The sequence below is a fragment of the Erythrolamprus reginae genome, chromosome 2 (genome assembly GCF_031021105.1).
Source record: "Erythrolamprus reginae isolate rEryReg1 chromosome 2, rEryReg1.hap1, whole genome shotgun sequence".
In the NCBI taxonomy this organism is placed as follows: domain Eukaryota; kingdom Metazoa; phylum Chordata; class Lepidosauria; order Squamata; family Dipsadidae; genus Erythrolamprus; species Erythrolamprus reginae.
In genome coordinates, this window is record NC_091951.1 from 324,774,769 (window position 1) to 324,800,964 (window position 26,196).

Consider the following 26,196-nt stretch of genomic DNA (forward strand, 5'->3'; position numbering starts at 1 on the left):
TCTGCTACTGAAAACAAAGTTTGGGGACGGCTGCCTGCAGACCTCACAAGCTCAGTTTTCACTGGTAGAACGTGCAGGAGGCCTTCACAGCCTAAAACAGAGCTTGAGAGCCCATTTTCGCTGGCAGCGTGCTCAGGACACCACAGGTGTCCCTGACATGAGTGATGTCAAGCTAGCCACACCCACCCTGGCCATGTCCAACCTGGCCCACCAAGGTTAAACGCAACCCTGGTGTGGTCTTCAATGAAATCGAGTTTGACACCCTTGTGATGGAGGGTAAGTAATTTAAGTAAAACACCTTTTCCAGCATCTTGTTGTGTTAAGGCCTCAATTAATATTTTCACACAAAGGATTCTTTAACATCTCTAAATAGTAGGAATCAGGAGAACAAAATATATTAATATGCATGTATTTTTTTCCCTAACCAACAATTAACTTCACTGAACAGTAATGCTTCCTGGCATTAGCAAGTTTCAAATGACAATGTGGGCCATGTTTAGAATCAAACAAATCATCCACCAGAAAAATCTTCCAAACAATAGACACATGCATGCAAGCATTACTCTTTGAACCCTTAGTTGTATCCCACTGATATAATTCAGTGTCCTTTTATTAGATAAATGGTCCAAGTTTCTATCCAAAGATGTATTACACAGAAAGATTTTATGCTGACATATTAAGAAAAGAAATACAGCAATGCTGCATTGTTGCTTTTGTACTTGATATTTTGGTAAAAATAATAAATAGTATTTTTTAATCAACACGGAATCTAAAATGATTTTAAATTTTGTTGTTGCTTTATCAACATTTATCATAGCATCTAGTGTGCAAGTTATATAACTAGTCATTTTTTGAGTCACTATGAGGTTTGAAATTAAGCCCTGTCGGAGGTGCCAACCCTTCATTCAATCATAAAAATGTCATTTACTAGAGGAAAAAAAATGAAAAATTCTAAAGGCACAAAATCGCATAGCTGCTCTAACAGCAATTTGTAAACAGAGAATTGGCTGAATTTAATAAATTCAAACCAAGGAGAATTTTTAAAAGGCATATGAAGCGGGCATTAGCCCACTTCCTTAAAGACCCCGACATGTTGAGGTCTATAGCATATGCACTAAAATACCATATTTCAAAAAAGCAATAAGGCAAATAGTATAATCATTATTTCAAAAGACATTATGATGGTAGTGTAGGCATTTTGGGTATAATTTAGTTACAATGTATAGTATAGTCTCTGCTATGGATGCATAATTATTTTCTCCTTATGCAATTATTAGGTTCTGGAATTCAGAACAATTACAAAAAAAAAGAGTTTTGCAAAACACCCCGAGAGGTGTTAACAGTCATTGGAGCAGCATTGCCTCTGTAGTTGATTCCATCTACAATCCAAGAAATAGCCACCAAGTAAAGTTTATTAATTAAGCAACATTAAACGCTGTCATATTTGTGAAGAGCTTCTTCTAGCTTTTGGGTCACTTTTTGAAAAAAAATGATTTGCTGTTGTAAGAAATGCTGCATTTGTGATTTGAAGTCCCTGACTCGAATTCTATGGAAATGGTGAATCTCTGCCAAAGTGGCAAATGAAATAATGTTACAACGATCCTGAATCCCATCAGCTTTCTGGATTTCCATTTTTCCTTCTTCTACGTGCCGCTTACTTTCCTTCACTTTGGTAAGGGCTCCTGCACATTGGATTAAAAAAAAAATAACAAAAACAAAACAATTATTGAAAGATGAAAAATAGATATCACTAATTTCTACATAAATTATAAATGGTTACAGTACTATATGAAATAGACATTATACGTATAAATCTTGTTATTTGGAATATAATAACCTATGTCTGATTTGTTTGACTAAAACAAAAACCAGATCAATTCAGCAATTCAAACATTTATTTTGCCTTGGATTTAAGACATGCTTGAATTGGAATAGCTTTTAACCAGAGGTACGCATGGGACAAATGGTACCTCTGGTTAAAAAAAAGGAATTACTTAAAAATTATTCATCAAGAAAAATATCCAACAAAAACAACTTGAAAAACTAGCAACCTACATCACAAATCATAACATCAAATTGAAACGACAAACTGTAAACATCGATTGACACGAACTTTAAATTACAAAGAAAACAAACCCTTAAACCACTGATACGTATTGGCACTAACAATTACATCAAAAACATATGGATAAAAATTTAGGGAAATTTACACCACCTATGTGCTTAAACCACAGGCCGCAAAGCATGAAAGCCCCAGCTCTAACGCTGCCCTTCTCTTCTTACCACTCCCCTTTTGCTCCAATTTCCTATCCTCCTTCCCCTTATATCTCTTTCCCTTCTTCCCCAACCCCCTACCTTTCTTCTTTTCTCCCTCCCCACCTACGTGTACTATATAAGTAAATTATAAATGTTAGAATGTATATTATATATATCCCTTTTGCTTTTCTGTACCCTGTTTTTAATGTATATATTCAATAAAAATAATAATAACAATAACAAAAGAATTGGAATAGCTTTTGTCTTTCAAAATAATAGGTAAATATTGTGGTTATCAATCTAAAAAATGCCTCCACATTCTGTAATGTTTTATCTGTATTTAAGAATAGGGAACAAAAAGTAAGTAAAAGTGAACAAAACATCATCCAAACGAATTTATTAACCAAATAAGAATTCTTTTTTCACTGAGAACATTTGGTGTCACTAGAAATATTTTGAACCACTCCCTGGAATTCTATTGCTTGCTTAAAACAGACTTCAAGTCTTTGTCTTCATACTGAAGTAAATAAAATCGAATTCGAATAGCCATTTAAAACAGAGATATCCAACCTTTAAGACTTGTAGACCTCAACTCCCAGAATTCCCCACCCAGCTGTTGAAAGTCACATTGTAATTGCACAATAGTTTGAAACATATAACATGCCTTGGATACATTCTCTCAGTTCTGTTAATTTTATTTTGTTAACCTTTTAAGTAAATCATGAAAAATATTAAGTGCTACACACATTTTGGTATCCTAAATCTGCAGCTGAGTTTGTACATCTCTAAATTCAGAAAGAGAAACAGATCAAACACTTGTCCCAACTCCCCTCCAACTATTTAAAAAAAAAACAGTGGCCATAAACATCCCAAATTAAATCAACGGTGCCCCTATGGGGTCTCCTTCCTTCTGGAGTCTGTTGTCACAGAATAAGGCATGCTGGAATTGCAAGAAAGGCAATTCTGAAAGATAACTCTGCAATCAATGTCTCCACAAACCAGCCTTATGCTAAATCCATTTTAATATTAACTAGCCATAATAGGATTTTAATTACTGGCTCCAAACAAGGTCATCTTACCCACTGGATTAAAAAAAAGATGCAGTTACCACTAAATGAAGCCAAAGTACCTCCTGAGTCTTACAAGTAGGATATGTGATCATCTTGTTGGACAAGTTACTTTAAACTTTTTAAAACTTTCCAAGAGAATTTGCTAAAGAAGCTCTTTCTAATTGCTGTGGAATCTCTTTTATAGAGTGTTCATAAAAGTACCATGAGATGCAGTGGTTGCCAAATTTAAAGGAACTATTATTCTGAATTTATTACTGATATGCAACTTTCTAAATAGCATCAGGATTTCCAAGACTCCTAGAACTCAATTGGAAAATCCATGTCTTAGGTGGTACTATAAAAGTAACAGTTGAGTGAGCTGATTGATTCTGGAAGTGTCTTAAGTTTGTAAAATATTTACTACAAGTGTTGGAAGGAAAAGATGAACTGGTTAGATTTTATTTTCACATTCTCTATATAGGTAGCCCCTGATTTACCATTGTTTATTTAAGGATGATCAAACTATGATAGCCTTCAAAAAGTGACTCATCCTCAAAATTACAAATTGCAACCAGCTACCATTTTTATTTATTTATTTATTTATTTAGTTAGTTAGTTAGTTAGTTAGTTAGTTAGTCCAATACACAATGAGAGTTTTAGTGGGTATGTATATACACATAGTAAAATACATGATGAAGGTTATAGAGGAGATACTCATAGTAAAATATATCTATGAAAGAATAGAAAAGAAGATATAGTAATAGAACATATCAATGAAAGAATAGAAGAAGGGATATAGGAATAGAAGAAAGGAACAGGAGATATAGGAGAGCAATAGGACAGGGGACGGAAGGCACTCTAGTGCACTTGTACTCGCCCCTTACTGACCTCTTAGGAATCTGGATAGGTCAACCGTAGATGATCTAAGGGTAAAGTGTTGGGGGTTTGGGGATGACACTATGGAGTCCGGTAATGAGTTCCACGCTTTGACAACTCGGGTACTGAAGTCATATTTTTTACAGTCCAGTTTGGAGTGGTTAATATTAAGTTTAAATCTGTTGTGTGCTCTTGTGCTGTTGTGTTTACAACAGTAGCAGCATCTTGTGACCAGGTGACTGCAATTTGTGACCTCCCTTTGCAGCTGACAAACAAAATCAATTGGGGAAGCCGATTCACTTGTGACACATTTAGTGACCACTTAGTTTAAGGACAATAGCAATTAATTTAATGACTGTGGTAAAAATGGTAGTAAAATTGCATCTAGTCACATGATGACTTGTTTAAGCTGCATCACTTAGCCACTGAAATGCTGGTTGCAATTCTGATTGTAAGCTAAGGACTACCTGAACTTTGTTTCCAAAAGGTATAGAATCATATCTTCAAAAATGGGTATCATAAAGAATCCTATTGCTGAAGGAGGGTCGGGAGAAGATTCCACAATGCAGGCACCACAATTCCCTAGATCAGGGGTAGGCAAACTTGGCTCTTCTGTGACATGTGGACTTCAACTCCCAGAATTCCTGAGCTAGCATGATTGGCTCAGGAATTCTGGGAGTTGAAGTCCACAAGTCATAGAAGAGCCAAGAACCTAGACCAGTGATGGCGAACCATTTTTTTCTGCGAGTGCCGAAAGTGTGTGTGTATGTGTGCTATCGCGCATGAGAGAGTGCCCACATCAATAATTCAATGCCTGGGGAGGGCGAAAACAGCTTCCCCCACCCCCGTGAAGCCCTCTTGAGGTCAGATAATGGCCTGTTTCCCAACCTCTGGTGGGCCCAGTAGGCTCATGTTTTGCCCTCCCCAGGCTCCAAAGGCTTCCTTGGATCCGGGTTAGGGTAAAAATGCCCTTCCCCATCCCCGGGGGCACTCTGGAAGCCAAATAGGTCCTCCCAGAGCCTCTTTTTGAGCCAAAAATCAGCTGGCCAGCACACACATGCACGTTGGAGCTGAGCTAGGGCAACGGCTCACGTGCCAGCAGATATGGCTCTGTGTGCCATCTGTGCCATAGGTTCGCCATCACCGGCCTAGATCCCAGAAACTATAACAGGCACACTCTACTGGAACCAAGACGACTAAAGACTGTTGTCCCATTTACCTTAGAAATCTACTATCAAAATATGAAGTTACAGGAACCCCACAGAGGCCAACTATACTAAGTCAAAAATCACAGAGGATTACAGGCTAGGGCCGTGATAGCGAACCTATGGCACATCTGCCCAAAGTTGCGTGCAAAGCCATGTCACCCGGCATACAAAGCCTTGCCTGTTTGTCTTCTGGGTTTCTAACACACATGCAATCAGCTGTCCTTCGTGTGTGCCGCAGTGTTGAAAACCGGTGTGTGTGTGTGCATGCCAGCCAGCTGATTGTTGGGTGCCCATGTACACCAGAACCCGGAAGTTCAGCTGTTCTGGAGTGTGATCCCTTCGCGCATGTGGCAGTGCCAAAAACATGTATGCTGGCCAGCTGATCGTCAGGTGCTCAAGAACCCAGATGTTTAGCTTTTTCAGAGTGCATGCGTGACATTTCAGCACTTGGTGCCAAAAAGGTTCACCATCACTGGGCTAGGGGAAGCTACAAGGCCATTAACCCAAACACCTTTACCTGTCCTTTCTCATTGACTTTCCATTTACCATTCATTGATTTAAATTTATATGCCATTCATCTTCTCAATTAGATCTCTACAGATCATAAAAAGATAAACAGAAAAATAATTAGGATATTAAAATTATGGAAATTAAAAATTATACCAAACAAACAAACAAATAAACCAGGCCAGGGAGACAGATGGCATGGAAAGGAGGTCTTCTTATCCTGTCAGTGAGTGCTCCCCTGCCCTTAGGGCACCAAACCAACCAGCACAACTAAATTGTAATATGCTTTGAGAAGACCAAAAGACTGGGTGCAGTTCTATGGTGGCAGAGTGTTCCACAGGGCTGGGACCACAGTAGAGAAGGCTCTTTTCCTTGACTCCTCCCACTAAAATTTCTTAGCAGACAGAGCCCATAGCTGAGTCCCATTGAGGTGAGATGGCTCCTCAGATGTCCTGCACCCCTGCTTTCCTCTTCCTTGTTGCAAATAATGTTCTGTCTCAACTAATTCAGCAAATATTATTCTTAATAGCACTTTACTTTCCAGAAAAATAAAGCTAACTTCTTATATTTGGTTTATCAGTGGTAAGGGTTTCCAGACCCAGATAAGGTTAGCAGTGCATTGCTATAGAAGCTTAATACAAATTCTTAGTGCCTTGAAGAATTTAAAATAAAACTACTTTCTTTTTCTTAAAAAGAATGCTTACATTAACCTTTTAAGGTAGTTCAAGATGGTGTGCAATCTCAGTTTCAATGATTATAGCTTGCAAAGTCCAGCTTTTTGTTCTACAGTACAAACTCTCTACAAACATATTGCATCATTCAAGAGCAGAAACCGATACAGATCCATTTCTAGTTCACACATTTGATTTTGACAGTTACAGTAATACTGAGACAAATCACAAGACAGGTCCAAATCACAAGGTACAGGTAGATACTAAAAGTTTCTGAGAAGAGCAGATCCATCAGTGAGTGAACTGAATCGGATCCCACACAGTCATTGTTCCTTTTCTGCCCTCAGACTCCAAAGTTATTGAATATTAATATCCTGAAAAATCACTTTCCCTAAATTTCAGATGATTGAAATACAAGAAATAATACATATGCCTAGAGGGCACCAAGATATGAACTTTAACTTGAATACTTTTGCTGGAAGCAACAGCTTAAAAATTATATATCATGGAACAGATTTGATGAAAATATGCAAAGTTTACATTTTACAATTAAAAACACGCGCTTCAGTGTTTTTTAAATAACATTTTTTGCTACAATAATTTTTCAGCTGTTCATTATTAAATAAATAAAACCAAATCAGGAAGACTACTAAGATGATAAAAAGACTGAAAGCCAAGTTGTATGAGAAACAATTATAGAACGGTTGGTTAGCCTGCAGAAGAAAGTATTGGTAGAAGGTGTCAATAGCAGTTGTCAGATAACTGCAAAAGTTTGCCATTGGGAGAAGCAGTTAGGCTTACTTTCTGTTGCTCTTGTAGGATAAATGGAATCAGTGAAATGGTAAAAAGCAGATTCAGGTTCGCTGTTAGCCATATTTTTCTTGGATGCTAACACTGATAACATTCGTTACATTCTTTTCCATACACTGCTATTATTCTGGAACAAATCTCCAGAATACTCTTTCCAGCATTCTTGCTTCAGTTTCAATCCAAATAATTTAATTCCCCTACCATGTGTATGCATAAGCAAACATATGCTTGATAAAAACAAAGATACATTTTTCAAAAGTAGATGCTCATCAAACAAACATCATTCTCATTTTTGCATTTACAATTGTACTCTCTAATTCTGTCCCACCCATCCATACATGTTGCCTAGCAAAATATTCCCCATAGAAAGGGAGGTATCAAAATCTGCAAAATAATTGATGTTATCCAAGTTCAGCCCGGGGGGGGGGGGGGCAGGGGGGTACATACTTACAATTTCAAAGTACCACAAAAAAGGGGCAGCCTTAAATTTATTTGGTAATTTTATGGCTGTCCTTCTCACATCTACAATTCTGACAGGGGTCTAGATCATGATGCAGTTCCCACCAACTTCACCCCACCTCATTATGTGGCTATTGGGGGCACTCTTCATCTGACACTTCCAAAAATGTAAGACAAAACTAATGCTTCTCAACCTTGGCAATTTGAAGATATATAGACTATATATAGATATATAGGGGCAAACTAATAACGAAAATAATGTTCTTTGGGTAATGTGCACAAATGCTCGAAGCTTGAGCAACAAGCTCTGTGAATTAATGGCCATAATATCTAGAGATAATTTGGACCTGGTTGCCATAACTGAGACATGGTTTAAGGATTCTAATGAATGGGAAATATCCATACCAGGATATACACTGTATAGGAAGGATAGAATAGAGAGAAGGGGAGGTGGAGTAGCCATTTATATTAAAGAAAGTCTAAAAACAACACTAATTCAAAATACGTGTCAAGATCTAGAGACTCTCTGGATTTGCATGCAAAATAAAGAAGGTTCTGTCATTAGAATTGGGGTGATCTATAGGCCTCCAGGGCAATCCGAGGAATATGACAACAAGATGGTGGATGAAATTACCCAAATGGCAGTAAAGGGAGATATTGTGGTTATGGGTGATTTCAACATGCCTGATGTTGACTGGAATATCCCCAGTGCCCTTACATGCAAAAGTAAGAATATAGTAGAGGCCTTTACAGGAGCAGCTCTGGCACAGCTGGTTAAGACACCAACTAGAGGGGAGAATATTCTAGATTTAGTTTTTACGAATGGGAATTGGGTTTCAGATGTCAAGGTGGGAGAAAATTTAGGTTGCAGTGACCATCTATGTTTGTGGTTTGATGTAAAAACTCATTGTGAGCAATCCTATAATGCAACCAAAGTATTGGATTTCAGAAAAACAAATTTTAATGCAATGGGAGAATATTTAGATAATGAATTAAAGGGGAGGGATAAAATGGCAGGAGCGAGCATCCAGTGGACTGTATTAAAAAAGGCCATCTTAAAAGCCACTGGACTGTATGTAAGACAAATAACTAAAGGTAAAAGGAAGAAGAAACCGCTATGGTTTAGCAATGATGTAAGGGCTATAGTCAATGAAAAAAAGGCTGCCTATAGGAGGTATAAAGAGTCTGGAAGTATAGCTGATAGGGAGGTATATAAAATGAGACAGAAGGAGGCGAAACAGATAATATATGCTGCTAAAGCCTCAAAAGAGGAAGAAATTGCCAAATCTGTAAAGAAGGGGGATAAAACCTTCTTCAGATATATTAATGATAAGAGGAAGAAAAACTGCGGCATCACGAAGCTTAGTACCGGGAATAATACATGCATTAATGGGAATAAGGAGATCGCTGACCATTTCAATAGCTACTTCTGTTCAGTTTTCTCAAAAGACACCTTACAAAATAATACTATAGAGGGATATAGCATTGCTTCCAGCTGTACGGATTCAGCTCCAGTGATCTTAGAAGCCGATGTCTTAGAAGAACTTGAACGATTAAAGATAAATAAGGCAACGGGTCCAGATGGCATCCACCCTAGAGTTCTTAAAGAACTCAGATCTGTCCTTGCTACCCCCCTGACTGATTTGTTTAACCAATCCTTGTTAACAGGAGAAGTTCCTGAGGATTGGAGAATGGCCAGTGTTGTGCCTATTCACAAGAAGGGCAGTAGAGAAGAAGCTGGTAACTACAGGCCAGTTAGCTTGACATCAGTTGTAGTTAAAATGATGGAGACTCTACTCAAAAAGAGGATAAATCAGCACCTAAAAAACAATAACTTATTAGACCCAAATAGGCGTTGATTGCTTACCTGAACGCCTCTTCTCGTACGGTGAGCGGGTACAGCAGTCACATGGGTTGCTCATGTCCAATCCGGTGGAACTGAGCCTAGTATTAAAAAAGCTTGCCGGATCCGCCCCTTCCCCAGAATTCGCGAATCCATAGACTAGGCTCAGTTGTGAAGCTCTGTAGTGTTCAACTCTTATTGTTAGAGGAAAAGGAATTATAGAAAGGTAAAAAAGACACATACAAGGGCGGGAAGTGACTGCTGTACCCGCTCACCGTACGAGAAGAGGCGTTCAGGTAAGCAATCAACGCCTATTCTCCGTACTGAAGGAGCGGGTCCAGCAGTCACATGGGACATACCCAATAGATGGTCCCTAGGGTGGGATTAGATTGCTATCGTGTGAGATAACGGATTGGAGTACCCTTCTGCCGAAGGCAGCGTCCGCTGAAGCGTAAGAATCAATCTTGTAGTGCCTGATGAAGGAATTTGGCGAGGCCCAAGTGGCTGCTTTGCAGACCTCCTCCAACGGGGCTTGAGTCGCCCAAGCGGCCGAGGTGGCTGCGCTCCTGGTGGAATGCGCTGTGATGTTCCTTGGAACTGAGAGGGAGGCCGACTCATAGGCCTTAGATATAGTCCCTCTGATCCAACGGCCTATTACTGTTGAAGACACTTTGGCCCCCATGACTCTGGGATGATAGGCTATGAAAAGTGCTTCTGACCTTCGAAAGGGTCCTGTGCGTTGGATATAGATTCTCAGCGCTCTGATGAGATCCAGGGTGTGCCATCTAATTGCCAAGGGATGGTCTCGTTGGAGACAGAAGGAAGGTAGGACAATATCCTGAGATCTGTGGAACATGGAACTGACCTTGGGTAAGAAGGTGGGGTCCAGTCGCAAGACTACCTTGTCCTGATGGAATTGACAAAGGTCCTGCCTGATTGAGAGGGCAGCCAGCTCCGAAATGCGTCGGGCAGAGGTAATAGCCACCAGGAATGCTACCTTAAAGGATAGGTACCTGAGGGACGCCGATTTTAGGGGTTCGTATGGTGCCTGCGTGAGGGAATGGAGAACCCGTGGCAAATCCCAGGATGGATACCTGTGGACCTTGGAAGGTCTGAGGTTGGCTATGCCCTTGAGGAATTCCTGAACTTCAGGGAAGGAGCGAAGAGGCTGTCTGCGGGGACCCCCTAGGACAGATGAAATGGCTGCCAGATGCCGCCGGAGGGTGCTGGTGGAAAGTCCTTTATGGAAGCCTTGCATAAGGAAGGAAATAATTCTGTGTATGGGGATGCACAGAGGGGAGAGACCTTCCTGTAGACACCACTGGTGAAACTTGGACCACGTGTGGTCGTAGATTCGATTGGTCGAGCCCCTTCTGGCCTTTAAAATGACCTCCACTGAATCGGGGTCATGACCACGCAGTTCTAAGTCTCTCCTGATAACAGCCAGGCGGTGAGGTGGAACCACTCCGGGTCTGGATGGAATGAGGCCCCCTGCCGCAGCATATCCCCCGAAACGGGGAGTCGCCAAGGGTCCTGGACGGACAGCTGTTGGAGATCCGCGAACCAGGGCCGGCGGGGCCAATGAGGGGCGATTAAGATTACTCGGGCCCTCTCGGTGAGAACCTTGTGAATCACGTCCGGGAGAATTGGAATTGGAGGAAATGCGTAGAGTAGGCCTGGAGGCCATGGACTCCGGAGGGCATTGATTGCTTCCGCTCCCGGGGATGGAAATCTGGAAAAGAAGCGAGGGAGTTGGGCGTTCGCATTGGTCGCGAAGAGATCCAGGACTGGTAGGCCGAATCTGAGGCTGATTTGATGGAACAGGTCCTGATGGAGGTTCCACTCTCCTGGGTCTATCGTTGCTCGAGATAGCCAGTCCGCCTGGACGTTGAGGCTCCCCGAGATGTGGTCGGCTAGGAGCGACCGAAGATGTTTTTCCGCCCAAAGGCCTAACTTGAGGGCCTCCCTCATGAGAGCTTTGGATCTCGTGCCCCCCTGTCTGCAGATATGGCTTTTTGTGGCAATGTTGTCGGTGAGAATGAGAACGTGCCGGTTGGGAATGCGAGGAGAGAAATGCTTCAGAGCCAGGGAAACGGCTCTTAACTCTAGCCAATTGATTGGCCTGGAAGCTTCCTCCGGGGACCACGTGCCCTGGGCTATCATCCCCTGGGCGTGGGCGCCCCATCCCGATAGACTGGCATCTGTGGTGATGACAAATTGATCCGGGCATCTGAACGGGGATCCTTTGTCCATGGCCGGAGACTTCCACCACTTGAAGGATCTGCGAACACTTGGCGGGATGACAATGCGCCGATTTGAGTTGCTGTGCCCCGATCTCTGAAAGGGTAATAGGAGCCACTGGAGTTCCCTAGCATGAAGGCGAGCCCAGGGAATGATGCCTATGCATGACACCATCTTCCCCAAAAGGGAAGACAGAGTTATTATGGATACTGAAGAATTAGATAAAATGTTAGAAATTAACTCCCCTATACTGAGTTTTCTCTCGGGAGAGAGAAAAACCTGGGAAGATTCTGAATTGATAATGGAACCCAGGTGAGAAATGGATGTGGAAGGTTGGAGGTGACTTTTTTCAAAGTTGATGGAAAAACCATGGTCCTGAAGGACTGACATGGTGACAGAAAGGTCTGTTTTCACTTTCTCTAGGGAGTTCCCATGAATCAAAATATCATCAAGATAACATAAAATGTGAATGGGAGACGCCCGGATATAGGCCGCCAGGGACCCCAAGAGCTTTGTAAAGACCCGAGGGGCCGAGGAAAGGCCAAATGGCATCGCCCTATACTGGAAATGCCTGCCTTGAAAGGAAAAACGTAAAAACTTCCTGTGGCATTTGGCTATAGGGATGTGAAGGTAGGCCTCAGTGAGGTCTAAGGAGACCATGAAATCTCCGGAGTGAATGGCGGCCAAAATAGAAGATAAGGAGTGCATTTTAAACTTCCTATATTTGATGAATAGGTTTAGTTTCTTTAAATCCAAAATAGCTCTCCAACCTCCGGAGGATTTTGGAACCATAAATAAAATGGAGTAAAAACCTAGGCCCTTCTGACCGGGAGGAACCGGTTGAATGGCTCTGATGGACAATAGATGAGAAATGGCCTCCTCCATACGGTTACAATCTGAGGAGGACCTGGGAGCAGGGCAGGAAATAAAACGTTTGGGGGGAGGAGAAATAAATTCTAAAAGAAGGCCAGTTTGAACAGTGTCAATGACCCAGGGGTCCTTGGAGGTGAGACGCCAATTTGAGGCGAAATGAGCTAGGCGACCCCCTATGGGAATAGAGGAAAGATTACCATCTAGGTTTTTTTGAGGCCCTGTTAGAAGAAGCTCCCCTTTGGAAGCGAAAACCTCTACCCCTGGAGTTCCTACTTTGGGAACGAAAGCGGGGGGAATACTGACCTGGAGATCTCTGATAGGAAGCAGCTTGATCTTGCTGGCGCCCCGGGCGACGAAAGGACTGCGTTTTGGTAGCCCTTTTTGTGGTTGGACCCAAAACTTTCTTCTTATCCGTGGTTTCCGTGAGGAGTGGATCCAGAAGATCACCGAAAAGAAGGTCGCGCTTTAAGGGTCCCTGGGATAACTGCCACTTCTGGCGTACTCCCGCTTGCCAAGGGCGAATCCATAGGAGTCTCCTCGCCGTTGTAGAAGCTGCAATAGACTTAGCAGAAAATCTGGTAGATTGCAAGGTGGCATCAGCCACGTACTGGGCAGCTGCAAAGACCTTGTTGAAGTCTTGTTGACCTCTCAAGTCATCGGGAGGAATATGCTGTTGAAGTTGGCGAAGCCACAGCAGCATGGCTCTGGAGAAAAAGGAGGCTGCTGCAGAACTTTTAATGGCCCAGGAATCTGCCGTGAATCCTCTTTTGAGCATTTGTTCAATGCGCTTGTCCTCTGGGCGGAGGACTTCCTCCGCCTCTCCCGGCACAGCCGCTGCCGAATGAAGGATCTTGACAGGTTCATCCGGTTTGGGAAAGGATAGAAGCTCTTCATAGGAAGAGGAAAGTTTGAACAACTTCCTGTCTTTAGTGGAGGGATTAAGACTAGAGGCTGGGAAATCCCACTGTTTGAGTAAGGCATCTTTAAACAATTTAGGCATAGGAATTACCTCGTTATCCTCCTGTTCCTCAGTGAAATAAGGTAAATTCTCCTCCGGGGGATCAGTGGAAGTGGAGGCTTGTTTCTCCTGGGCCGCTAATCCCGTAGAAATCCTAGCTTTGAGGAGGAGAGATTTGAATAATTGAGAAGGGAAAATGGTAATTGGAGAAGGAACCTTTATTTGGGATTCCTCATCATCTGATAGCCCTTGGAAAGGGTCCTCATCATCCTCCATATCCTCATATTCGTCCTGAGAGGAATCTGAATCATCCTGAATAGGAGCCCTAACCGCTGGGGAAGAACCCAAGGGGCGGGAGGGACGAGAAGGAGGAGGAGGTAAGGGAAGCTCATTGATGGAAGAGAGTTTGGCATCAATGGCCTTAGACAACACAGCAAAAATAGATTGTTGAACGAATGTTGAACGAGCTATCACAATACAACCGCAGGATATGCGAACTGAGCGAATTCTGGGGAAGGGGCGGATCCGGCAAGCTTTTTTAATACTAGGCTCAGTTCCACCGGATTGGACATGAGCAACCCATGTGACTGCTGGACCCGCTCCTTCAGTACGGAGAATCAGCATGGCTTTACTGAAGGCAAATCATGTCAGACTAATCTCATTGATTTCTTTGACTATGTCACAAAGGTGTTGGATGAAGGTGGTGCCGTGGATATTGCCTACCTGGACTTCAGCAAAGCGTTTGATACGGTTCCACATAAAGAGCTGATAGATAAATTAGTGAAGATTGGACTTAATCCCTGGATAGTTCAATGGATTTGCAGCTGGCTGAAGCGTAGACATCAGAGAGTTATTGTTAATGGCGAGTATTCTGAGCAGAGTCAGGTTACAAGTGGTGTGCCACAAGGATCTGTTCTGGGTCCTATTCTTTTTAATATATTTGTGAGTGACATAGGGGAAGGTTTGGTAGGGAAGGTTTGCCTATTTGCCGATGACTCTAAAGTGTGCAATAGGGTTGATATTCCTGGAGGCGTCTGTAATATGGTAAATGATTTAGCTTTACTAGATAAATGGTCTAAGCAATGGAAACTGCAGTTTAATGTTTCCAAATGTAAAATAATGCACTTGGGGAAAAGGAATCCTCAATCTGAGTATTGTATTGGCAGTTCAGTGTTGGCAAATACTTCAAAAGAAAAGGATTTAGGGGTAGTGATTTCTGACAGTCTCAAAATGGGTGAACAGTGCAGTCAGGCGGTAGGGAAAGCAAGTAGGATGCTTGGCTGCATAGCTAGAGGTATAACAAGCAGGAAGAGGGAGATTATGATCCCACTATATAGAATGCTGGTGAGACCACATTTGGAATACTGTGTTCAGTTCTGGAGACCTCACCTACAAAAAGATATTGACAAAATTGAACGGGTCCAAAGACGGGCTACAAGAATGGTGGAAGGTCTTAAGCATAAAACGTATCAGGAAAGACTTAATGAACTCAATCTGTATAGTCTGGAGGACAGAAGGAAAAGGGGGGACATGATCGAAACATTTAAATATATTAAAGGGTTAAATAAGGTCCAGGAGGGAAGTGTTTTTAATAGGAAAGTGAACACAAGAACAAGGGGACACAATCTGAAGTTAGTTGGGGGAAAGATCAAAAGCAACATGAGAAAATATTATTTTACTGAAAGAGTAGTAGATCCTTGGAACAAACTTCCAGCAGATGTGGTAGATAAATCCACAGTAACTGAATTTAAACATGCCTGGGATAAACATATATCCATCCTAAGATAAAATACAGAAAATAGTATAAGGGCAGACTAGATAGACCATGAGGTCTTTTTCTGCCGTCAGACTTCTATGTTTCTATGTTTCTAACTCCCAGAATGTTGGCGAGTGAACACTTCAAATTGCCAAGTTGAGAAATAAAAATATAGACATATAATATCTCATTTCTGAACAGATTCATTGTTGGAAAAGTTTAAATTAGTCTGAATATTTTTTCGCAGAATGCTAAAACCAGATTTTAATCAATTGCAGTCATCAATATGACTGAATTGGTATGTATATGTATATACCAAAATAAAATAAATCAGGGGAGGCATTAAAAATTCATCTTCATTGCCCCCTCTCTTGCTTTTCCATTTTATAAAAAAATGTCATCAAGACATTGATTAAAAAAACAAAATCTAGACTTAGATATTTACCATATTGTACCTCTTTCAGCAGGCATACCTTTAACTGACACTAAGTATTTTTTAAAAAGCTTGATCACAATTAAGTACATTGTGAATCAACTGCTGGCAAACATGAAACTCTCAGGTAGTTTGTGCAATTTCCTTTAATGCTTCTGAAATGTAGTCTGGTCCTGGCTGGCCTTTTAAGTTGACTAACAGAATGATCCAATTCATACCTTCCTCTAATCACGTCTGCAAATGAACAAGACTCATTCTCAACTGCTTAGGTAAACTTTTGAGAATAACTGCCCCACAAATGACTCTTCGTCTGTCTCGGTACAGGTACTGTAGTCCTTGACTTACTTTTCATTTAGGGATCATTCAAAGTTACAATGGCACTGCAAAAGTGACTTTTGACTGTTTTTTACTCTTACAATCATTGAAGCATACACACTCACATGGTCACCTGATCAAAATTTGGATGCTTTGCACCTGACTAATATTTATGATAGCTGCAGTTTCTTGGGGTCTCATATGACCACTTTTGGGGACCTTCTGAGTAGCAAAGGCAATGGAAGGGTCAGATTGTCTTAACAACCATGTTACTAACTTAAGAGGTCAAGAGATTCATTTAGAAACTGTGGCAAGAAAAGCCGTAAAATAGAGCAAAATTCACTTAACAATTGTCTAACTTAGCAACAGAAATTTTGGGTTCAATTTTGGTCATAAGTCAAGAACTACCTGTACTCTATTCCAGGGGTGAAATCCAGCAGGTTCTGGAGAACTTTTGAGTAGTTCAGATATGCGACAAATACCACCCTGGCTGGAATGCGTATTGCAGGTTAATTCTGCCCACAGCCAAGAGTTCAATCCTGACTGGTTCAAGGTTGACTCAGACTTCCATCCTTCCGAAGTTCGTAAAATGAGGGGCAATTGTTGGGGACAATATGCTGAAGCTGTATATAGGTCTAAATGCTATTGCTGTTACTATCACCTGAACTGAGAACAAAGCTTTGCAAAACATTCTTTGTTCTTATTTCTTTTTGCTCCTGTGGAGAGCCAAAATTTTTGATTGATTCTCTGCATCAAATAAGGCAAGATACATAAAGTTCCATTTAAAAATGAAGTCTACTGGCATAGAAGTTTATCACTTTATCCAGAGTTAAGCTGAACAGTCTTCCAGTATAATATTTTATTTACTTTTATCACTGTATCTTGATTCTTTCTTCTTTCTTCTGCTTATATTTTCTTCAATACATTTTATTGTTTGATCAAGGCAGATTTTGTTGGGGTCTTGGGAATGTGTCTTCTTCAATGCCTAAAATTTTTACCTGGGTCTAATTTAATCTAAATGGAGTTATTTCTTCTGGAAGACTGACAACTATTCTGCTTCAGAATTTCCTAACACTTAAAGGTTTCTAATTTCATGATATTGTAACTGAACGAAGTTTAAAGTGAAAACTTTTGAACTCTGACAATGAAAAGTCTAAGTGGGTTTTGAATTGCCACTTAATGAACCTAAAGCAAAGTGGGAGGTAAACCACAACTCCCAGTTCTCTCCCCACACTTCTTGGCTCTGGTTACATCAACAACACAACAGGAATTGAAAACAGATACAGTAGTACCTCTAGATACGAGCTGCTCTATATACGAGCATTTCAAGATACGAGCTAGGAGGGGAGAGACATTTCTGTTCTACTCCCGAGCTCAAATTCGGGATACGAGCCGAGGCTAAGTCTCGCTAAGGGCTGTGCCCCCTCCGAGCGCTCACCGCCTGTCCCTGTCAGCGGCCCAGCCACCTTTACCTGCCCGGACAACCACCAGAGGGGCTCCTCCGGAGGGGCTCCTCCGGAGGGGCGCACGGGGAAGGACTTGAGCTGCCGCCTTCTCCCTTCCCCGTGGGAGCGCTGCACCTCTTGTCTGCCCGGCCCGAGAGGCACGAAACGGCTGCTCATGCCGGGAGGCCCGCCTGGAACGCCAGCAATGCCGCCGGGCTGATTGCCGAGCAGGGGCGGGGTGCGGGAGGAGGCGGAGGCATCACCGCACCGGCCCCCTCAGGCCGCTCCGCCTGGGATGGGGCTCCTCCGGAGGGGCGCACGGGGAAGGGCTTGAGCCGCCGCCTTCTCCCTTCCCGGTGGGCCATCCAGAGGAGCCCCATCCCGGGTGGAGCGGCCTGAGGGGTCCGGTGTGGCGCCACCTCCTCCTCCTCCCACGCCCTGCCCCCACTCGGCAATCGGCCCGGCGGCATTGTTGGAGTTCCAGGTGGGCCGCCCGGCATGAGCAGGATGACATGCATGGCAAAGGGGCAGGGAGGATCGGGAGGCTCAAGCCTCCTTCGGTGGTGGCGGCCGGTTTCTGATTTTTGGGCTTGCACGCATTAATCGCTTTTCCATTGATTCCTATGGGAAACAATGTTTCGACTTATGAACTTTTCACCTTACGAGCCTCCTCCCGGCACCAATTAAATTCGTAAGTACAGGTATTACTGTACTAGCATCTCTAACAGATATATCATATAAGGGTGGTCAAAATATGAGGGAAATCTAGTGAAAATTCTCCTAAAATAATCTGAGTCATGCAACGCAGAATGGCTGACTTTTGAAGAAGCAAATGTGCTATTGCTTCCTCCCAACTCTATTCACTTGCATTCAGGAAGAGCTGTTAAACAAATCAGAATATCTTTATAAATGGTTCACTTAGTGATGAAATTTGAATTAGGATCTCTAGCTTGATCTTTTCTAACAAGCCAACATGAATTCTAGACTTTTCTCTTAAGATTTCAGCATTTGAGGGAGTAAAACTATTTTTTTTTTTAAAAGGGTGTAAATAGTCAAGGAGTGGTAGTCAACAGCTGTTCCAATTGGCAAAAGAACCCAACCACTTGCATGAAAAAAAATTGGGTAGTATGCAAAAGTACACTTGTTTGCCAGAATGTTCAGCAAAAACAGTGTGCTAAGTTTGGGGATGACATGTATCCTACATTTTTTATTGTTATAAAATAGAAGTTCTCAAGTTTTGTCAAGACCTAAGTATTTTATAAATTATACAGAAAAGCTTAATTAACTCTATGACCTTGCATATAGATAGCCTATTTGCTATCAGTTGCATTTCCATTAAGCACCAAGTTTAGTTTTGTTTTGATTAAAAATTGTGCTATCTATCTCTGAGCAATGGACACCTTTGGTACCAGGGGTGGTATTCACTTACTTTTCCTACTAGTTCACAAATGTGATTGCATGTGTGGGCAGCTGCATGCATGCACACTGTCTTCTGTGCATGCGCTTTGCTCATGCGTGCAACTTACACACATACGCAAGCCTTCAAAATGTGCCTAAATAGGACGGCATAGCGCTGGGGTAGTTCGCTACTACCAGTTCATCCGAATAGATCCTAACCAGCTAAATACCACCTCTGTTTGGTATCCTTTAACATCCTGGAGTCAAAGTGCTGATCTATCTATCTATCTAAGCACAGCAGATTCCAGTAAGCTTTGAATTACAACAGAAACACAAAGGAGAGGAAAAAGTATAGCCAATAGTAATAAATGGAAATGAGGCAGCATGTATTGCTTAGAACAAGAATATCATCTTATCATGAAAGGTTCTGGAGTCCAAAGTTTCACCTTTGGACAGGAATGGAAAACATATCTACCACCTTATATATGATTCTTCCATTGTTATTGCTTCAGAACAATTACTTTGTTCAATCACAATTTTCCCTTTACTTCTTTCCAGCATTCAAAGATTTTCCAGAAAGACTGCAAAGGAGGGAAGGCAGGAAGGAAAGGGAGAGAGAGAAAGAGAGAGGGAGAGAAGGAAGAAATACAAAATTTAGCTGTTGCTAGAAATAGCTAAGCAATAATAGTTTTTAGTTACATACTTTTGAATCACAATCTCATGTTAAAATTAAAATCTAAATACAACAATAATAAATAATAATAAAACAAAAAATAACATTAACTTAAAATTAGAGAACTTACGTTGTGCCAAAAAAAGGGTTTATAGTGTAGAACAGAGAGAAAGGTATGTGTTATCGGATTCCTTTAGGAAGAATTTTCATTGCTAATATGCCACTAAACAGGTGTATATTCTGCTCATATCAACGGTCAATTTTCGTAGAAAATTCTGAGTTTGAGGACTTTTTATTTGGAAACAAGCAGTCATTCAAGAACCACTAATAATCAAGGCATGGTAAAAGTTTTAACAATAATTTGGTAGTTTCTTATTCTCTAGTTATTAGTAGTAATAGTGATAGTAACTCAGCAGTTCCCAGCGTTCTGGCTTTGCAGACTGGCAGTGAAAGTAGGGGAGAGGGCATGGTTCAGTGTAAAAAGTGGGCTTATGCACAAGTGTGTGCAGCTCCATTAACGCAAGTGGTGGGTGCATGTATCCGCCGCTTGCATGAATGGAACTTTGTATGCGTGAACAGTGTTCCCTCGATTTTCGCGGGTTCGAACTTCGCGAAATGTCTATACCACGGTTTTTCAAAAATATTAATTAAAAAATACTTTGCGGTTTTTCCCCTATACCACGGTTTTTTCCGGCCCAATGACGTCATACGTCATCGCCAAACTTTCGTCCACCTTTAATCAATATTTTTTTAAATAAACTTTAATAAATAAACACGGTGAGTAATAATCTAAATGGTTGCTAAGGGTAAGGGAAATGGTAATTTAGGGGTTTAAAGTGTTAAGGGAAGGCTTGAGACACTGTTCATAGCCAAAAATAGTGTATTTACTTCCGCATCTCTACTTTGCGGAAATTCGACTTTCGCGGGCGGCCTCAGAACGCATCCCCCGCGAAAACCGAGGGAACACTGTACACCGTTCTCCCAAGTGGAATTGCACACGTAGGTGTGCTTTCCCACCACTTGCATGGCTCAGTTCCACAAAGGCTGTGGCCTAGGGGCTGAGGATCCGTGGTAGTGATACACACACATATACAAACTAACTTCAGCACTTTGCACTGAACTGGAAAGAACAGCAAATACAAAAAAGAAAGAAAGACCCAATTAGTAATCTATCTGAAGACCTCAAGCAATTGTCAAAGGTAATCCTACATTAGAATAAAGTGGTGAAAGGATGAGTAAGTCAGGCTGGGGAATCTCTGAATAGATTAACTGGTAAATGATATTCCATCTGAAAGCTGATGAACTGCACTGGTGACAACTGATTGGATTTGCTGATTCCAAGATAAAGTAGAGATGAATAACTCTCTCTTTATAATACTTTGTGAACAAGTTTGGCCTTTGAGGGTTTGGTTCGTAAGGTTAGCTATTAAACTTGCTGGATAGTCCAATGTGATGCAAATATGCTGGAAACAAACTGAAAATATGTTAACTTTACTATGAACAGGTTCAATTATGAATTGTTACTTTGACAGTTAATACCACTGTCATTTGTACTCTTCAATATTACTACTCGCTTCATTCCTTCCAATTCATTAAAATCAGAGATTACTGGGTTCTGCATAGAGAACAGCACTAGCATTAATAGTAGCAAATACTGTGCCCTAACTTTACATTATAATAATTTAATAATAATAATTTATTAGATTTGTATGCCGCCCCTCTCCGAAGACTCGGGGCGGCTCACAACAAACGATAAAACAATATATACAGGCACAAATCTAATATTAAGGAAAAAAAACAACTAAAAACCCTATTATAATTAAAAACCAAACAGCACATACATACCAAACATAAATTATAATAAGCCTGGGGGAAAGGTGTCTCAAATCCCCCATGCCTGGCGGTATAAGTGGGTCTTAAGTAGTTTATGGAAGACAAGGAGGGTGGGAGCAGTTCTAATCTCTGGGGGGAGTTGATTCCAGAGGGCCGGGGCCGCCACAGAGAAGGCTCTTCCCCTGGGGCCCGCCAGACGGCATTGTTTAGTCGACGGGACCTGGAGAAGGCCAACTCTGTGGGACCTTATCGGCCGCTGGGATTTGTGCGGTAGCAGGTGGTTATTATCTTTTATAAATTGCTTTTATTAAACTTGTGCAGTTTTTGTATCATGCTTGGACACCTCATTATGTGGAAAAAGAGGAATTGAATGACCGGTGAGTAACAAGGTGATGGATTAAGTTATGGCAGCAGTGAATATACCACAAAAGGGTTAAAAGGCCATTTTGAAAGTAAATTATATACTGATTTGACAGTAGTGATTCACTCATTCATGATCCATCTTTTGCTGGGTGGAACAACTTTCCTCTGTCATACAATCCCACTAGAGTTCTAGCTTTTCTCAAATACTGAGAAACACATTGAAATCTGAATTAAAATAATTACATCTCCATTTTTACAAGATTTACAAACTCTTCTTTTCTCCAAGAAAGCATAGCCTAACAAACAATACATGCAGGTTTTTTATCCCTTAAGTTTGCTGAAGGAAAGCAGACTTCAAGTCTAAATAGTAATATGAATTCTGATGTCATGCCTTCAATGCCAGCACTTTATTGACTAAAAACATCACTGAGGAAATTATAAAGGATACTACTGACTTTAAATTATAATTAACAACACACAAATTTTGGAATATCTCAAATCATTAGAGCCTCAGTACGGGTAGTCTTCATTTAGCAACTACTGTACCTCTGATAGTGACCATTCCAGTTATGAAAAAGTAATTTTGTTCCCGATATCCACATTTACAGCATTTACAGGTCTCTAAAGCAAAGGAATGCTGAAGTACAATTGTAAAATTGTGATGGTTCACGTCATGATGGCATCATTTAACATTCAAATTGCTGGTCGCCATCATGGTCATGGTCAAATGTACTTGTAGATGCTATGTCTGGATATGAGCAAAACATTGAAACATTCTTCAGCATTTAATCCCATCAGTTTAGTTTGCTATTAAGAGGCAAAACTCAGCATCTGATTATGATTGTCCATGGAGGAAGCAAGATGAGGTAGTCATGCAAAGGTCACAATTTATTGTGGCTGATGCAACTACAGAAGGGTTGCATATTTACGTCATTGTACACTTATCACTTTGGTATCATCATACTTCATTGCAGAAACTGCTGTGCCCAGTGCATACTATTCCATTGCCAACTCACTCAATATCTGTGTTTCTAATGGTTTGTTGTTTTTGCTAATCTACTTGAGACTGCAAAGCAGGTATAGAATGTGGGTTGAAGGCTGTCTATTTAGCTCTACAAAGTACAGTTTGTGAAGCTCTAATCAAGTGACCTCTGCCTTGAGATGTCAATAGTAGGGGCGGGTTTTGTGAGTTTTATCCTCGTAAGTCAGCTGGAATCATTGAGAGTGACTTGAGCAGTCATATAGAAGTATATTTTTTCTTTAAAATAAAATAAATAAAAACATTCTACAAAGGGTTATTTATAGACATATTTTTTTATATGTATACATAGATGGTCAAGGACCTCCTTGACAACATTTCAATGGCAATTTCTAGTTGTTAAAGAGACTGATCCCAGATAATATGATTTTCCCAACATAGATTAATTCTAATATGGGCTAATTTACAAGCATGTTTTCTAATACAGTAGTTGGAAACAGCCATTATTGGTTTTTCTTTCAAAGGAACACTCATATATCATTTGAATAGGATGTGACGGGTTTATTCATTTAAGGAAATGTATATGGTTGCCCACCTGACTCTTAGTGATTCCAGGCTGCTTACAAAGATAAAAACCCCTTATAAAAAAATAGCAATAACCCCCTACACCCTGGTGTCAGCGCTCAATCAATCAAATAAATCACTTGATAGGCTCCATCTCACTCTGACCCCAGGCCTGATGTCAAAACTAGGTCGTCAGGGTTTTGTGAAGAATGCCATGACAAGTCAATGTTTTTGGTGATCTCAGAGCTGGGATTGTTATCTTGCAGTGTACTGATTATGTTACCTAGTTTGAGTAATCAAATGTCTGCAAGAACACGAAAAGAAAGCAACCTTGGCTCAGAGAACACCAAGGATCCCTCATTGCAACTCTGAGCTACAAATATTCTGCTTTATGGGTCAATGTTCCTCCACCAAAAGACATCCTGATCCCAACTAGCAATTTAATCAATTATTAAGAGATTAGCCCTGCCAGGTTATACAATACTGAAACCTGTAGTTTGTACTTGTAATTGGAAGTGGTTAGGACACAAGCCCATATTTGAGACCCAATGCCGCTGCATGATGGGGAGAGCTACCGCTCATCCCAACCTGGCAGTTTGAAAGTGTGTAATCATGGATAGACAGACATATACCACTTTGGTGTGCATATTAAGAGGGGCATAAAAGGAGCCCCAACTGGGCATCTCCTGGACAGTGGTGATGTTACCAGCTAATCCTTTCAATTCAGAAGCACCTTGATACTTCTAACAAAAAAATGTGAGTTACTTGTAATTTTTAAAATAAAATATTTAAACATTGTTTTAGGTATATGCATCTACATAAATACACACGTCACTGAAAATGCATACATACACACACACCCACACACATATTTTGAAGTTCTTCAAATAGTAATTGGCTGAATAAACACCATCAAGTCATTTTGTGCAAGACAGCTGTAATGTAATAGTATTTAAGTACTAATCACACTGGCACTGATTGAACAGGCCTTACCTTAAATGAGTCTGAAGAATAGCACTGAAATGAGATCACATTATGTGATTAAAGCTTATTCTGAAAATTCTTCAAGAAAGAAAAAACTGAGGAAAGCAATTCAATTGTCTTTCTTGTTCTCTTGTTAATGCCACAAAAAACCCCACGTGAGAATATCCAAACTAATGACAAGGACATTGACCTTTTATCAGTTTTATATTGCAGAAATCAAGCAATCTGTCCTTGAAAAATCTATATTGATTCTAATTTTAAATATTATTATTATTATTTATTGGATTTGTATGCTGCCCCTCTCCGTAGACTCGGAGCGGTTAACAACAATGATAAAAACAGCATGTGACAATCCAATAATAAAACAACTAAAAACCCTTATTATAAAACCAAACATACACACAAACATACCATGCATAACTTGTAATGGCCTAGGGGGAAGGATAATTTATAATGATAATGATAACGCTATCACTATCCACCTATCCATCCATCTAATCACATTAATCTTGCTCTTCATACATGAATAACAGTTTCTAATGCTGAAATACTGTATTAGTAATTACAATATATCTTTTGTATTTAAACTTGAATTACTTAAGTGTTTAAACTATTATAAATGTCTCTTCATATTCCTCAGAGATCTTATTTCAATGGTCAGTCTAAGTAGCACCATCTTTTTCTTCATTCTCAATGTTTTGTTATATCAAGTGTTCCATATGCATGACAAAAAAAAATTCCCTTAAATCAAACCCAATACCAGCCACAGATTCCCTTATCCTTTCCTACTTATTCAGGAATACATTAGCTGATTAAAACAAAAACAAAAAATCAGAGACAATAAACATACCATACCATGAAAACTACCTTTATAATTTTATCTGAACAAAGTTCTCATAAAAAAGTTCTTCATGACAAAACATTAGAATTCATGTAATTTTTCACTATCATAACACACAAAATGATCATTGGGAAAGAAGAATACATCAAAACAGAAATATAATAATGAACCAAGAAATATGGCTCAAATCCAAATTAAATATTCTTCCGTATTGACGAATTTAGATCAATGGAACTTACTACTTACAATCATAATGGATTTATGATATACAGTACTCTGGTTCCTATCCCAACGATAGTTACCCAGCTAATAAAAAAATAAGTAATGGATGAGCAATCAAGTCATATGTGGACTGAAATTGATTAAGATATTTTGTCTCATTTTTTCTTCATAACAACACATGAACATGCTACTCAATTGCTACAAAGAGTATCAGACCTTCATGGAAAATCAAACAAAATATTTTAAAATAATAAGGTTTTTGAGTTTCAAGCTGCACATATGAATTAAATTAGTAGACAGCTACAGAAGTACGTATTTTATTTAAAGAAATATAACCTTTTAAAAGGTATCCTTACATATTTTTTCTTCTGAATTTTAGTCTTTTTTTAGGAAAAGAAGCCAAAGTATATATACTATTGTACAAAAACATTTTAAATGGAAGAACTTTTTTCTCTCCAAACCTAGCGATCTTCCCTTCTGAATCTAAGCAAACAAACAATAGGATCTACTCTTAGTCTCTTGCCATCATTCACATATGATCTAATCATTCTCTGGCAATGTTATTGTTTTGCTGTGATGGCAGAATCTAATGATAGGCACACAGAAGTACATAAAAGGTTCCAAATATGATTTCTGATG

The 26,196-nt window shown here is 40.4% G+C and overlaps 1 protein-coding gene across 1 annotated transcript in view; it reads right to left on the bottom strand.

Annotated features, from left to right (window-relative positions):
- Positions 1 to 578: 578 nt before the first annotated feature.
- Positions 579 to 26,196, bottom strand: part of SNX18 (sorting nexin 18) — a 31,515-nt gene continuing 5,897 nt past the window's right edge. Inside the window, 1 exon segment of the mRNA XM_070743349.1 lies at positions 579 to 1,682. Coding sequence (XP_070599450.1) covers positions 1,429 to 1,682 — 254 coding nt within the window. The 3' untranslated portion in view covers positions 579 to 1,428.